At 36.1% G+C, this 16690-nt stretch overlaps 2 protein-coding genes across 3 annotated transcripts in view; one reads left to right on the forward strand and one right to left on the reverse strand.

The window, feature by feature from the left end:
* The window catches only part of LOC128207803 ((E3-independent) E2 ubiquitin-conjugating enzyme UBE2O-like), a 30189-nt gene extending 24065 nt beyond the window's left edge, over window positions 1-6124 (forward strand). The window contains exon 20 of the mRNA XM_052910946.1: window positions 1716-6124. Coding sequence (XP_052766906.1) covers window positions 1716-2097 — 382 coding nt within the window. The 3' untranslated portion in view covers window positions 2098-6124. The remainder of the gene's footprint in view (window positions 1-1715) is intronic.
* Window positions 6122-16032, reverse strand: LOC128207813 (mitochondrial import receptor subunit TOM22 homolog). 2 transcript variants are annotated; one of them, XM_052910957.1, is made up of 3 exons: window positions 15923-16032; window positions 7331-7573; window positions 6122-6740 (listed from the first exon to the last, which is right to left on the reverse strand). In XM_052910957.1, the coding sequence occupies exons 1-3, from the start codon at window positions 15962-15964 to the stop codon at window positions 6639-6641; spliced, it is 387 nt and encodes a 128-aa protein (XP_052766917.1). In that variant the 5' UTR covers window positions 15965-16032; the 3' UTR covers window positions 6122-6638. The 2 variants fall into 2 exon arrangements, with proteins under 2 accessions (XP_052766917.1, XP_052766925.1); XM_052910965.1 differs by having other exon boundaries at window positions 15842-15931.
* Window positions 16033-16690: the final 658 nt, after the last annotated feature.

Here is a 16690-nt window from a genome sequence, read left to right on the forward strand (position 1 = left end):
ACCTCTAAGGTCAAGGTCACACTTAGTGTTTATTCACAATGGAATGCTGCATATAAGGACATAGAGTATAGGTTGTCGTGTCCGGGCTGTAACTTTCCCTTGTATGGACAGAATTTAAAATAACTTGCCACATGTGTTTGACATACCAAGACAACGTGTCGCGTGGAAGAACCATGTCCCTACCTCTAAGGTCAAGGTCACACTTAGGTGTTTATTCACAATGGAGTGCTGCATATAAGGATACAGAGTATTGGTTGTTATGTCCAGGCTGTAACTTTTTCTTGTATGGACAGATTTTAAAATTACTTGCCACATGTGTTCGACAAACCAAGACGACGTGTCACGTGCAAGACCCATGTCCCTACCTCTAAGGTTAAAGATACACTTTGTGTTTATTATACCCCCCAAAACAAAGTTTGGGGGGGGGTATACTGGAATCGGATTGTCCGTCTGTCCGTCTGTCTGTCTGTCCGTCCGTCCGTTTTTTTTTGTCCGGGATTCATCTTTGTCGTTATTGAACAAATCTTTTTCAAACTTTCAGATATTAATGGCCATGATGTAAACTTGCGCCTCTGTGAAATTGGTACGGGTCACATGACCCTGACCAGAGTTATCTCCCCTTGATGTGTTAAAGTAGGCAAAATAAGCCCTGTCCGGGATTCATCTTTGTTATTATTCAACAAATCTTTATCAAACTTTCAGAAATTAATGGCCATGTTGTAAACTTTCGCCTCTGTGAATTTGGTACAGGTCACATGACCCTGACTGGAGTTATCTCCCCTTGATGTGTTAAAGTAGGCAAAATAAGCCCTGTCCGGGATTCATCTTTGTTATTATTCAACAAATCTTTATCAAACTTTCAGAAATTAATGGCCATGTTGTAAACTTTCGCCTCTGTGAATTTGGTACAGGTCACATGACCCTGACTGGAGTTATCTCCCCTTGTAGGCAAAATTAGCTTTGTCCGGCCTAACTCCAGGGCAAACAACCTAGACATGGAGGGGTGGGGGGTATTCGTTAGCCTATGGCTTACAGTTCTAGTTCACAATGGAATGCTGAATATAAGGACATAAGAATGTAGGTTGTCAAGTATGGGTGGTATTTTTTTATGTTCAGAGGCAATTTAAAATAACTTGCCATATGTATTTGTTTGATCTTTAACTTTTCATGTACTGACCTTGTTCATAGGTCAATGTCACATTCGGGGGCATTCGTCACATACTGTGACAGCTCTTGTTTATTTTTGTTTTTGTTTTGGAATGAGCCTATTTTTGCATAAATGTCTAGAGACCTGTTGTATAAGACTGCAGACAAAGAGCAGATTGCAGTTAATGTATTTATGTTTGAAATTAATGTTATAGAGCTTAAAGCATTACTTTCCCTTTAAGAAAACGTTTTTGGCAGTTAAACAAACAATTGGGATCTGTTCTATTGTGAGTTATCTTATATCAGTGAATTGAAGGCACTGATGCCAAATTTAGCTGATTCTGAGACAAAGACATAGGAAAGGTATGTTCTAAACTATTCACAACGTGATAAGTTAGTTAACTAAGGCAGTAAAGGAAACCCACAGCAGTTACATTATGTTGCTTTTACTCTTTTTCGCCCCATTTGAACTGTTCATTGATAAAACTGAGTGAGTCCACTCCCATGACATCATATGAATATATTTTGTTGGTACTTTTTTATAACCTAATATTTTGCAATGTCAATAGGATGATTGACAGAGTGGAACGCTGGGTGGAAATATCGAACAAGTCAAGGATGGGATCAAAACACTTAGATGTGCCAAAACAACCTCTATGCAATGGAAGTGATGAGATAACTCCACTGGGTAGCAGTCAACAATCGAAACCGGCTGCAGGGAGCAGTGAACAGTCTGAGCATTATGATGATCAACGGACAGACAAACTTGAACCAGGAGATAACCAGATTGATGATGTTGATGATAGAACCCAAATACTTTCAGAGAAGACACCTGAAGATCCTGGCTTTCTCTTGTTGCCAGGCTCCAAAGGTTTCTGTCTTGCAGTGAAAAAACACTTGCAAAACTTTAAGGCTGTGCTTTCAAGTCAGATTTTTATTCAGGAATCATGATTGTAGTTGGCCGTTATAGCACAACAATTAACTGTAATTAGTATGTCAAGAGATCTGACAATAGTAATAAGTGCAAAATATAATTTCTGCTATTCCAAGTTTATATATATGCCTGTATTGTTGAGTTTTCAGAGTATGTCAGTACTGTTTTATTTATGCATAGCAAAGATGTACAGTTTGCTAACATGTGCATGTACATTTAGAAATGTTATTAGAGCCCTGTAAATCAAATGTGCAGGTGCCATATATAAAGTAAGCATCCCGTCTTTTTTAATATTTTTTCTTAATAATTTTCAACCAATAAAAATAACAACTTTCAACTTTACAAATCTGCTTGCAGTATCAATATGCTGTACAAGTTTGATATTGTCAAATATAGGGAACTTTGTTAACTAATTAAATTGAGCAGTTTATTGTAAGAATTTTTAAAATAAAATCAAACATTTTAACTACATGGCCCATATTTGCAAAGTTATCCTGTTTGCCTTTCAACATGCCTGTAAATAATATGCTATCATTCCAGGTCCTTATCACATTCTGTGATGGCTCTAGTTTTCATTAGTAAGCAACCTCAAAAGTGAAGATATCTGATGTGATTCAGACTCAAAATTGAGTTGTTGGTAAATTAAATGTGCTTTACATGTCTATATATATTATATATCTATTTAAATACATTTGAGAGATTTTTTATTTTTATAAATACCCAAAAGAAACCTTGGATAATCAAACCAACAAATACTGAACATACATGTACAATCTCAAAGAAGTATTTTTAATAGGACTTATTAATTAACTGTATCAAAAAGAATGTTACTTTTCTGGTTTCTTAATGCGTCAATTTATAAACACTTAAAATATTTATTATTTTTTATAGACAATCAGCTGCATATGAAAGAAAATGAGATCAATGCATCAATCTGTATTTTGTTCAAAAAGGGTTACAAATTATTGTGTTCATAAAAGAAATTTTCATTTAGACAAAAAGTTGTTTAATCAAAGTACATGCTTTTATTTAAGTCATGTTGAGTCAAAACCAAGAGATCAACTATACTGCTGTGTGTTGTTTATTTCAATGTTCATTTGGCATCTGCTTGGTATGTATATGTTCAGCAACAGTTTTGAAAATTGAAATTTGTAATCTAAATCCCTTATTGAGTGATGGTTAAAGGTTGTTAATATTTTTCCCCACAATAAATGGGTGGGTCTGATGCAGACACTGGGCCCATATTTCATGCCCATGAAGGGTGGCATGTAGTAAGCCGACTGTCCGTCTGTCCCCACGTTTTTTTATCAATACACTTTGGCTAAGGAACCTCAAACTTGGTAGGCTGGTTGGTAATGACCAGCAGAGGAACCCAATTAATTTTGAGGTCAAAGGTCGTGTAGACCGCAAGCTGAAAATGTGTTTCCAATCAATAACTGACAAACACTTAGGACCAGATACGAGTTGACATCCACTCCATCTTGAAGTGACTTACCCCTGCCATGTACATGTACTTTGCCCTTAAAATGTGTCAGGTCAATATTTCAAAACTACATTGGAAGAAGGGTAGGGCATCATAAATATGTTATATACTTAAGGCTTGATACCACCCCAACAAGGCCTTTCGGGTGCAATGGTCACATTCCTGTGACAGCTTTTGTTTATTGGAAATGCAAAGTAATAACCCTTTAACCTGCTTAATGTTTGAGATTATATTTTCAATTTGACTACTGACACTGACCCGCCACTTAAATCTACCCGATTTGCCAAAATAAATGTACGCCATATTTGCAAAATACATCCATCGCAAATTATAATTTCAGACACTAAAACATATTTTAAAGTATCTGTTTTACACTCTACATCTTGACAATAGTGCTTTCATATTGCATTTCAAATGGGGGGTTTTGCAGTTTTTGTGATTATACATGTCTGTCAAATATGATAATGTGCTCAGTTTAAAGATTCCATTGTTATAAAAGTAGGATTGTTAATACGTTGTGACCTCATAATTATGTACAAGTATATATTATTATTTTGTAGAAGGTTTCAATGGTGATAGCCAGTTAATATTGTGATATTTATTTATGCTCCAATGCTGCTTCTCATTTGTTTCACTTTATATTACATGTATAAGCCATTGGGCATGGGCAGACATTTACGCAACATTGGCATTACACCCACCCTAGCTTATTAGGCAAAGGTAGGCATAACATTATATTGTCTGAAAAAAACCTTCCTGAATCTGTTGAATTTTCACTTATTTAAACTATAGTAACAATGATGGTTATAGGATTTTTTCTGCTTGTCATTTCATATTGTGGAAGTGATTTCACATGATGAGCACAAGCACCTGGGGACCAGTCTCAATAAAGACCTTAGCTGATTTTAGTCTTAAATTGAAATTATCTTTGTATCAAAGTTTCATTATTTTGCTACATATTTCAGTAAGTTGAACTTGGCCAGTATTTGAAATGAACACAAAGTTGAAGAAATAAAAAAAATCAATGTGTTGTCATTAGTGATGTTCATACAGATTTATGATTTTTTAAAGTTACAACAAATTCTTTGATTCTGGTCCCTGGCCTTATTTCTGAAAACATCTCAAGTCCCTTATAACAGGATTAGGCTAAGCTCACTATTTTTGTTTTTGTATATTTTTTTTTTTTTTTGAAAAGTTCTGATCCTTTAAATTGAAAAAAATCTTATTTTATTCATGACAAACATTTTTATTTTATAAAATATAGTTATGGTAATTTTGCCAAATGAAAAAGGCTTAAGCTACTTATGCTTTAGCAATTCAAGAAATGGTGGCCAGTAACCTGCAGACTTGATTCTGAAATAGACTCCCTTGGATCTGACCATTTTTTGTTGTTAGTCATTTCTACTTTGTGCTAATATTTTGTTGATGTTGCAAGTTTAACTGAAAGGAAAGATTGTTGGGGGGTTTTAGGAATCAAATTCCATAATATATATTCTTTCCATCTCAGTGTGAGTATACCACGTGATTAATTAAGTCATATATGATACGTCAGAAGGCAACAAAGGGCAGTGTATGCCTCTTAAATCGCCCCGCATTCGTTTTATTACCGAAGTTTGATAAGGTGATTAGTTTCATCAAACACTTCGACAAACCTGTTTCCAAAATAATCTTTTGACAGTGCTCTGTCAGACGGCCGTATTTTGAAAATGTTTGTCGAAGTGTTTTAAGAAACTAAACTCTCAATCAAACTCTGGTAAAAGACTGAAAGTGGGGCTCTGTAAGCGGCTTAGACTGCGCTATGTTTCATTTAAAATGGGGAGGAAATATTGAAGTTATCTTTGTTTAAAGTCTTCATTCGAACCAAAATATTGCCTTCCGACGTAGCATTTATGACACAATTCATCACGTGGTACATGTATACACACACTGCATCTGCTTTGTTTTAAGAAAATGGGAAAAAAAAATATTTAAAAAAAATTGTTTTGCATATTATACATACTGATGAGTCATCTTGCAAATGAAAACATATAATGTTACAATCTGACGTTGATATATGTTAAATTGAGAAACCAGACAAGTTCTTCACAGTCTGGATACAAGACGGTGAATGTGAAATATTATTGACTTTGGTCAAGCACTGCTGGCATCAGTTTGAACAACCCCCATGTGTGTGCTTGCTTTGACCACTTCAGTGACCATGTTGTACACCTCATCAACTTGAGCTTAAGACAAGCATCCGTATCAAGATTATTCAGCAGAATTATCTTTTGGCCAGTTTGTAGGATTTTTCATTTTTTGAAAATCAGTTTTATAATCTAGTATTTTTATCTTTCATCTAATAAGATTTTCTTCCAACCATCTGGCATTTTCTTTGTCACAATCAGGTACGTTATCTCTGTTTAACTCTGAATACAAATACATATAGAATCTGTGTGACTAAATAGTAACTTGTCAATGTGAAAATTGTCTGTTATAAGAGTTTATGAAAGCCGGTGAATTGTACACCAATTACACTATTAAGTTAACTTGTTTTTCAATTGAATAAAACAAATAAAACATTTTATAGTTTTGATTTCTTTATTACATATTATAACTATTGAAAGTTATGTAAGATAAAAATGAAACATTGCGGTTCATGAGATGTCTTACACAAAACTAGATTCCATTTCTTCTGAAGCCTTTTCACATTTTACTACACTTAACACAAAATTGTTTCCATAAAACAGCCAATTAACAGTTTCCTTACCGGCTACCGCAGCTTACTGTATAAAACTTGGATAATTTTCCATAGCTTATCTTTTGGCCAGTTCGCAAATGTAAATGATTGGTTGATAGTAATTAATGGATAAATAATTTATTACCAATCAATAAACTTTGACCATAATCCGACAAACTTTATAAAAGTTAAACAATTGGTTGCAGGACTGCAATGCTGTAAGTATTGTTGGTTTGAACAGCGTACTCAAATTTTCAAATCAAACCTCATCCACAACAAGGCGGGGTCAACTTGAATTGGTCATCACAAAACTACATATTTTATCACACACAGTACAACAAAACAAATGAGGAGTATGATCACTGGGGCCCAGGGGGTGGGGGCATCATCCCTGGTCCTGGGGCCATCCCCCCTCCCATCATATTCTGGCCAGACATTGCTGCATTGGGACCTAGCAGGATCTGTCAAGTAAAACAATGTTCATTATTGTGATGTTCAAGAAAACTTCTCAAGCTGAAATCTAAGAAGAAGAAAGTTTATTCAAAGAAATATATCACACAATACATATTTGAAATAGGCCAACATGACCCGTGATCATATCAATGTAATACAATGACTTATATATACATGTATGGCGGAACAGATTGATTGACTCTATTTATATATTCACAGATTTAACAACTAGATGATAAAATGGGCCCTAATGTATTTGCTTTTAATAGGCTTTTAAATGACAAAATCTTTGGTGTTAGGAAGAAAATGGTATTTTTCACCATAAAAATGATGCATGAAATAGTTAATCCCCCTCAAAATATTTTTTGATAAATTTTGATACTTTAAAGGGGCCCATTTTATCATTGGACACATAATATGCAATGAATTTATAAAACCTGTTTCTTCAATGATATTTTTTGGTAATGAGGTGACCAGTTAAGTAATGTAACATTTACATTATTTGCATTTGCCAGTTAAATTTTTTATTCTGAAACAAGCTTATTTTCAACTGAATGTTGTGATTTTCAGATGGTCCAAAAGAATACACATTCTTTACCTGTCTTTGTTGTTGTAACTGTAACTCTTGCATTGATGCTCTTTCCCGTTCAAAAAGAACTGGCAGGAACATAATGGCAAATATGGATGAGAGAGTCCACACAGCTGTCCGACCATAACTGAAGCACACCTTGACGGAGCTCCACGTGAACTGGGAAGCCGAACCACAAGACCTCCTAACCGGCTCAGGGAACATCTCTGCAAGACCGCTTAACCTCTCCGCTAAGGTCTCGTCAATGAATTCCTGCAAAACAGAAAATTCTTTTGTGATCAAAGATATATCAAGCTTGAAACTGTAAAACATGAGCATTAGTAGCAGAGATGGATATTGTTTGAAAATAACTAAATTATTAATTTTGTGTCTAATAACAGTTATTTGTGTAAATGCAAAATTAAAGAGATAACCAGGTTTAAACCCTCAATATCTTTGATAGCCCGAACAAGTGTCAATTATGACAATATTATATTATTAAAGGATTATGACAAACCTCTTTTGCCCCCATGGTTGCACAGAAACCAGAGTGTATGATGCAAGGTCACACTTTCAGGCTGTTTACCAGTTCAGGCCATGGGACATAATACAACAACTTATCATGTTTCATCGGGCGTGGACATTTTTAGAAAAGATTTCCATCATTCACTTTTCATTACCCAGGGGCGGATCCAGGAATTGACGTTAGATTGGGCATAACTATTTGACATGTGTCCCTCCCTCAGAACTGAAAGTTTATGCAGACGTGTGAACTCTACCTAAGGTAGGTAAAATCAACCCCTTTTGATACCCCTCGCCGCTCTACCGCTCACCTGACGAAAGCTAAAGCTCTTGAAAAAAATCTGAACCATTTTTGGCCTAACATTATTTAAATTGAAAACCCGTAAAATTATATCATCCATGCTTAAATACCCCATAATCTGTCACTTTTAATTTATAAGGAAATGGTGCAATAAACAACCTGTCAAATGACTCGACACCTCGGACAAGATCGTTATTAAGAAATGGCACTAAAGACCAGCAACCTACTCTTCAGCATTCTTTGTTAATTGGCATCCTACTAATCAATACTCTTTGTAAATCTTAAAGCTGCATTCTCACAGATATACCTTTTTACAACTTTTTGTCTTGGAGAGAATTTTTTTGCATAAATATCTGCAAACCAATGACAAAAGATTGCTGACAAAAGATCAGATCGCAGATTTTCATATTTCCGTTCAAAAATGAATGTTTTATGGCTTAAACCGTTACTAACGGTTTAAGAAAAATGCATAAACATCAATTTTTGAACTTGAATATAAAAATCTATGATCTAACAATTGTTGTAAAACTGTGAACTGCAGCCTTGCAGGTGCCCTTCATGTATATATCGTTATGTTTTGACAGAATGAAATGAAGAAAAACCCGTCAAACTCATAATTATTCGTAGGATATGTATTAGATCAACTATTTAATATAAAATAACATTATCTGGTAATATTTCTTGGTTTTATGATATTTTATAGACGCAAAATGCTTTAACCCCAAATTCAGATCAGAATAACTACCCAATTTGTACGTGAAGGATTTTCCATATCAAAAATCGTATAAAAAATCTGTCAATGTACAATTATTTGGGGTCGGTATTAGACACAGCGATTTGTGCAGGCTGCGTTATGGGGGTATGAAACGCAGCGGCGCAGCCAATATATATAAATTGGGAAACAGCTTTTTAAAAGATACATTCTTACAGCTTAAAAAGGGTTAAAAAGGCAAGATTTTATTACTTTTTTTGATATTACATATTAAAAAAAACATATTGGAAGTATTGACCAGAAACAAAAATGTGTATTGCAAAATAGGTAAGTTTAATTTCGGAAATGTCAGAAAGCTCATTGTTCCTTAAAGACGGTAAGTAGTTTATATACTTATTGGGTTCTTGTTGTTTTTTATTTAGGAATGTTTGTAGTATTTGACCATAAAAACAGAATATGATCTATTTCGAACTCAAACTCAATCTATTCCATTCAACTTTATATATAGAAATTTATTTCGGATTGTTTTGCCAAATAAGTATGTTTAATTTCGGAAATGTAAGATAGCTGATTCTCCTTAAAGAAAGTAAGCAGTGTATACACTTCTGTTCTTGCTGTATTTTGTTTAAGCTTTTAAAGTATTAGAGCTTAAACAGAATACGATCTATTCCATTCAACTTTATATATGCAAATTTATTTTGGATGGCTTTAAACGTCGTCATAATCTATTATTTAGCTTGGTCTTTGTAAATAAATTTTACTTCTTAAAGGCTGACACCATTGTTTTTAATATTTAAAAGAATAAGATAATGTAACAATGTTAAAATGTTCATCATCCTATTATAGTAAGCTTACCTGTGTTAGTAAATGTGTTGTGTTTTTTTAAATCACACGAGTCTTACACAAATCGTCTTTAATATAGACCTAATTCTTGTCAGCATGACGTAATCATGAGCAAACAGTAGCTGTGTGTATCAGGAAACATGCTAATCCGTTTGTCATGTACTTCACGAGGGACAGGTGCTAATATCTGACACACAGTCATAAAAGTTTATCGCAGTGCACTTGTCATAAACAGAATAAAAATATTGAATGAAATATTTTGAAGGTTTTTTTACCAATTAATTATTACTAACAGGGCGACGTTATCAATATAATGACTGCTTCACACAAAAAACATGTACAAATTAACGTAGTGTCGATAATTCAGAAATCAACATCGTGATTCAATTGCAGGTGGTGGTTGTTATGGCTGGTGCCAATAACATAGAATGTACCGAGGTCTGGCTTTGAAGACGTCCTGTCGGATTTACAGGAGCTGTGCAAGAAGGGGCATGCTACTAACCCTAAGTATGTCGCCGGTTTATAATTAATACAACAAAATGTTTCGACTTGTAAACCAATTATATTTATAAGTGAAAATGGACTTTCTTATATTACTCAAAATACTTGATTTTAGTTTGAAGAATATCCGCAATAAATTGTAGATTAGTGTTTTTGTATAGAAGACCGGCAATCAGGAATTTCGATATATTCATTGTTATCCGTGCTGCACCGCATGGTTATTCGGTGCATAACCGTATAACAATAATATTTAGAAAATTAATGTGTAACCAAATTTACGTTTACAAGTAAAACAACCAGTCTGCGAAAAAAGAAAAAAACATCAAATTTATAAATATTATAAATTATTGCAGTCGTTACCTTCTAGAGTGTTTTGATTATATGAACCAATGCGACGACTGCAACAGCTGGCGCCATTTGACGTTTCGCTAGCAAATGCCGAGTATACGCTTGGTCTTTGTAAATCAATTTAACAGAATTGAGTTAAATAGACATGATTAAATATAAACTGATATACCGTAATTCACCTAAGAGTTCGGACACTCTAAATATTCGGACACCCATAATTATTTTCAAAAATAATTTATTTTGTGTACCTAATTTTCGGACACCCATCAATCATAACTTTCACAGTTGCCCAGAACAAGTTCCACAGACGACAATTATTGATCGTTATCTTTGCCTCCGGCTAGATTACCGTTTACTCCACTACAAGTTAATTGGTTACAAAACAGCCTTAACGATTTATTGCTTATAGAAGGAGGAAGTGTGATATATTTATGGGAGGATTAAAGAAACAACACGGGCGATCAGGGAATTAAAACAAAGACATGTCATGTTTGTAGCAAATTTATAGACAATATGAAGCATTTATTTAACTTGCATTTAATAACTTAAAAAAATAATAATGACGATAATCGTACAGCAATACTCGTCATACTCATCAAGAGAATAATAAACGTCAGCACATTTTATTTATAGCAGTTAACTATTTAACGTGATGAATAACTATTTAACGTGATGAATTTGCAATGATCTTAAACACCACGCAGAAACATGAATCGCACATTAATCGCACATGACGTCCATACTCTCCACGAGATCCTCGGGGCCGAATCCCTCGAATTCGTCGTCACTGTCGTCACCGTCAAATGGCGCATGTTCGTTCAACGCGACGTCATTGCGAACCATGTCGCGTTCAGCACCAGACAACGAATTGCTTATACCGCAAACCAAGAACGACTTAATAATGAGCGTGCGGTTAGCCTGTATGGTCTGAAAGGCGCCTCCGATCCAGTCAACGACCTGTTGCTTGGACGCTGCTCGCACTCGTTCCCCCTGGTTGACCGAACTGAGAACGGATGCTCTCATGAATGCCGACCAGGTCTTCCGGATTTCCCCCTTGAACGGCTTATTGATGGAGACGTCTAATGGCTGCACCTTCGACGTACAACCCCCGGGAATAACTGCTGGAACGCAGTTGCCTCGACGCATGGTTCTCTTAACAGCTTCCGTCAGGTGTGCCCGGAAACTGTCCAAAACCAACATGGAGCGGTCCTTCTCTGTGAATGGGAGGAAGACTTCCTTGACCCATCTGATCATCAGCTTTTCGTCCATCCACCCTTTCTCCTGTACGCAAACTAGCCAGTTGGGTGGATGTTGGAGGTTGAGTTCACGCTTGCCCTTGAAGATGATCATTGGCGGCAGCATGTCACCGGCAGCAGTACACGCCAAGACGACTGTTAGGTGGCGCTTGTCACTGGCGGTCGTCCGTATCCGAATGCTCTTAGTCCCCTTGGTCTCGACTGTGCGGTTCGGAACAAGATCGAAATACATTGGAGTTTCGTCCATGTTAACAATCAAGCGGTCATCAAACTCGTCCAGGCGGCGATGTTTCAGGACGAAGTCGTGAAAGGACTCCAACTTCTTCTCTAAGTCTGCAGGCAGACGCTGGGCCATTGATGTCTTGGCACGTAGAATGAGATCATGGCGCCGCATGAACTTATCCGCCCAAGTTCGACTGGCCTTGAAGTCCGGGTTTGTCGGCAGAATCCATTCAATGGCGAGGTTACATATATCATCGACCGATACCGGCAACTGAAGATCGCGTTGTTCGAGAACGAAAGCGCAAAGTTTGGCGTCGATGTCCTCGCTGTACGTGAGCGGCCTGCCCGACTTCGGTAAATGCCCACTCTTACTCCTTTGGCCAAGGTCGAAGTTAGTTTTTAACCAATCCGACACAGAACTCTTACTGATCTTAAACTGCCGTGCGGCACACCTTACTCCATGTTCTTTCGCGAATGGCACTACTTCACTTTTTTGTTTAGCAGTAAAGTTGCGATACGCACCCCTCTTTGAGGGAGTGACACTAGCACTATCGCTTTCACTATTAAAATCCTCAACCAATCTCTTGGACGGAGTGACCGGCGTTTCGGTTTCGCCGTCAAGCGTGCGTTTCTTTGGGCGACCGACCGGGCGCTTGGTTGGTGCTGTAGGCAGCGGTGATGTTTTCCACGATGCAGGGAGAGCAGCTTCACTAGAAGCGAATCTTACTACGAACTTATCCATGGCTGGTGGTGAAACTGCATGAAAGGGCTTTAAATATATATATTTTTTCAGTCAAGGTATAACTTTGAGTAAATTATTAGGAATGTGATTGGATATTTCATGACAAAACAACATTGGAAGGTATTTTTAACGCTTTATTCAATTAAAATTTTCATCAGAAAAACCGCAAGTTCTTTTAATTGTCGCTCCATTTATCGCCTTGCAACAAATTATTACCACGCGCCTTTAATCTAAACCCCGTGCGCTGTGACGTCACACAGTGTGACTGTTTGATCTGCAGCCGACAAAAGGTGTTTAACCATCTCAATGCATGTGTAAATCGGTAAACTCGTGTTTGTTGGGATTTTAATTAACTTGATGGAGAATTTACACTTATAGGCGTAATAAATAACCATTGATAACAACGGATAACTTTAATAATTAGCATGTACAGCGCAAAACATGAAGAAAAATGGTATGTTTTATCGTTATCTTGGACATAAACAGAATGCAAAAATGATAATTTTCTATGTATTCGGACAGCAAATTTTTTAATTATTTTAAGGTGTCCGAACTCTTAGGTGAATTACGGTACACGTTATTTATTATTTCAATAATTATTTATACGATACCCAAGAGATTTCATCCCAAATTATTTCGTAATTGCGCCATGTGTACCATGCCTTTCATATAATAAAGTTTACTTTCTTATGTAATTCATTTTATTTTCATATTCATTATTTCATCTGTTTATAAATATAATGTCAATTTGTAGCATTACCTTTACATATCTGCATTTTTTGCAAAAAAATGCTTCGATATGTTACATATTACAGGGATGATAATAGAGCCAAGTTGCCAATCCTGAAAATTTCTGCATGGGGTTCAGGGGGCCGCCTAAGGGCCCCGATGGGTCCAGGGCAAAGCCCTGGTGGGGGGATAAGGGGGGCGAAGCCCCCCGAAGCTTTCCAGATTTCAGGGATTCTAATACCCTTTTTTGCCTTAGAATAGTGTTCATGGAGTACACCTTTCGGTTTGGTAGATATAATTATGTTCAACACGAGACATCCACAATCAGAACAATTATCAGGAATCTTAGCAGTGAAGTTTAACACCTTTGTCTTTAAACAAAGTTAAATTTACTTTTTTTACCTGAAGTCACAGGCATAAGACATGTACCTGACATTTTGGTTCAGTTGTCCACTTCCCATAAAACTCAACTGGCTATGATCAAATGCCTGTGTATGAACAGTCTACACTGTGGGATGTTTGATTTATAATAGTGAACAACATATCGATTATCATGCTTGCAAATGTTTATTGTAAAAGTGTTAATTATTCAATTTTAAGTATCATATAAAGAGTATTTATTCCATTTTCTGCACATTTGATGAGAATGTATTGTTATTAAATATTATATATATTATTCCAAGTAATATCCAAGCGGGACTTAAATGCTTTGGCAGCGTAGCCGTTGTGGACATGGTGGACTTTGACGTATTCTGGTCCCTAAGCCAGATTTTTTCCCCTCATGGTGTTACATGAGTCCAGTAGCACAAAAACTTGATTGTCCCATGGCAGTTCAAGTCTCTCAAATAGGCTTTCAAATTCTATGAAAATTTATTCAGAATCAGCCCTAGTGATTTTTAAGGAGGCCAAATGTCTCAACACTATTTCTTTCTCTATAGCAGAAAAATAGCTGCAAAAGTTGTGTTTGTTGACTTGTCTTAGTTGAAACAAAACCGAGATCCATTAACCCCCACATGTTCATCATGGAAATGGCTAGCCACTCCGTAAGTCATCTTGTATGATGCTGTACACCTTTGAAGTTTTTATTCGCTTTTGTATCTTTGGCAAGTGTCTTAAGTAAGGCACACTACTGTGGTGCCAGGGAGCATGTTCAGCCATAAATCCAAGTATCATGGCCTCTGGATTGAATTGTCAGTCATTGACAGGAACAACTGGATGCACTGGCTGTGGTGTCTGTTCATCCCTGACTTTTGTAACCATCAACATACCTGGAAATACAAATTACAACTATAGAATTTAAATCTCACTCAAACTGGGTCCTCAAGACGTTTTGTTGAACTGTCTCAATAGAAAATAAAATGACTGCCTCTACGTAATATGTATTACTACTACAAAATATGTATTCATTTTTTTTTTAAATTTGAACCAAACCAATTTTCATTTGAGCCTCCCATTATGGTCAACAGCCTCTTCTTATTGAGAACAATGCTTCAAACATTATGAGAATAATAAAGAAACGGTTTACAGCGTAAACTTCAATCAGCCAAATAAAATTTGTAAAATAAAAATCGATTATTATGACACAATCCGAATCGGGATGTCCGAAATAATGCTACATGCGCAAAATTCATTATCAGTTTTATAACTTTCTATTAACTTAAAAAGAAACGTTTCGTGAATTTCTCTTGAAAATAAATGGCAAATATACCCTTAAAATCGACGAATCAATGTTTTTAGAAGTTGGTGGTGGTCGTTTTTTTCCAATTTTCCAATACCCGTTTATTCGTCTTCGTCGTCTGTCATATCCGGGTACGACCATCCGGATACTGTCTTCTAGTCCCATCGATAATTTCCGTAATCACCGGATGCTATCTTAACCAATCATATAGCTCGATTGCCAAGACGTAAATAGGTTCGTTAATTTCCGGCTTTACACTTCCGGAAAACTCACCTTTCGTACCCATATTGTTCGAACTGAGCTCGATTCGCTCCTGTACCCCTCCCCCCTAGAAAAAAACTCAACGGATTTACATTAATCTCAAAATCGATCCGTGAGGCCATAAATCCGGAATTCCGGATTAATCCGGAATTTTATCATCCCTGATATTAATATACCGGGTAAATCAACAGGTATAGAACTAGTTGTATAACACTTATCTGTTTCGATATTTGTGTTACTACCGGTGCGTTTTCCCTATATGTTTCTATTGGCTGCGTTAATCGCTGCGTTTTATACCGACCCAATTATTATGACTAATATTCTGGTGTGATTGCGTGGTTATGACTTGAGTTGAAGACACTCTAGTGCTCACCGCAAAATGTCATTAACACGTTATCTGAAATCAAGTTAAGGACTATACCAAACCTCTTCATCTTCATCATGCATTATTGCCGGAAGATTGACATTAACACGTTATCTGAAATCAAGTTAAGGACTATACCAAACCTCTTCATCTTCATCATGCATTATTGCCGGAAGATTTGCCATCTCTTAATATTATTTTCACTTCACCCGTGTGTCCTCTGTGAAAGTAGAGTAACGTCCCTTCGGAAAAGGTTAAAACGTCTATACTCGGTATATTGTATCGGTGTCGATGGGGAATGGTTATGTAGTACAGTTCTGTATCGAACTCTCGGATTTCCGCGTTGCACCTGGTAGTTTGATATATGATATACAAACCTTGATTTTTTCGCAAACAATTCTATTGTTGACGGACTTCATCATAGGCATATATTGGCTGAAATCATTTAAAGTAAATCCATAAGATGACAGTATTTTTCAAATATTCTACTGTTCGTATCATAATCGGATTTTTTGTTGAATTTGAGCTTCACAGGAAGACATTGTCGCAGCTAGACAACAACAATGATGACGCCATTCTCTTAATTGCCACTTACAATGACAATTGGATATGTTATAATCGTAAGTCAAGTTACAACAAAGAAAACTTCCGATGATCGATTCTAATCTCGAATACGTATGTGTTGTTGCTGTTTTTTTAACTTTTGAAATGTGTTTCGATTTTTCTATATCATTATGTTCTACTAAAAGCATACTATGCTACATTTAACTGAATTTATTCGACGTTATGTTGGCATTACATAGAAAGTTACGGTATTAAAAGCTTTTACTTGTATTTTTCATTGTATTATTATTCTAATTCAGTTAGATGTAACCACGGGCATAAAACCAGAAATCATATGTTCCGTGATG

This window comes from Mya arenaria, chromosome 2 (genome assembly GCF_026914265.1).
Source record: "Mya arenaria isolate MELC-2E11 chromosome 2, ASM2691426v1".
In the NCBI taxonomy this organism is placed as follows: domain Eukaryota; kingdom Metazoa; phylum Mollusca; class Bivalvia; order Myida; family Myidae; genus Mya; species Mya arenaria.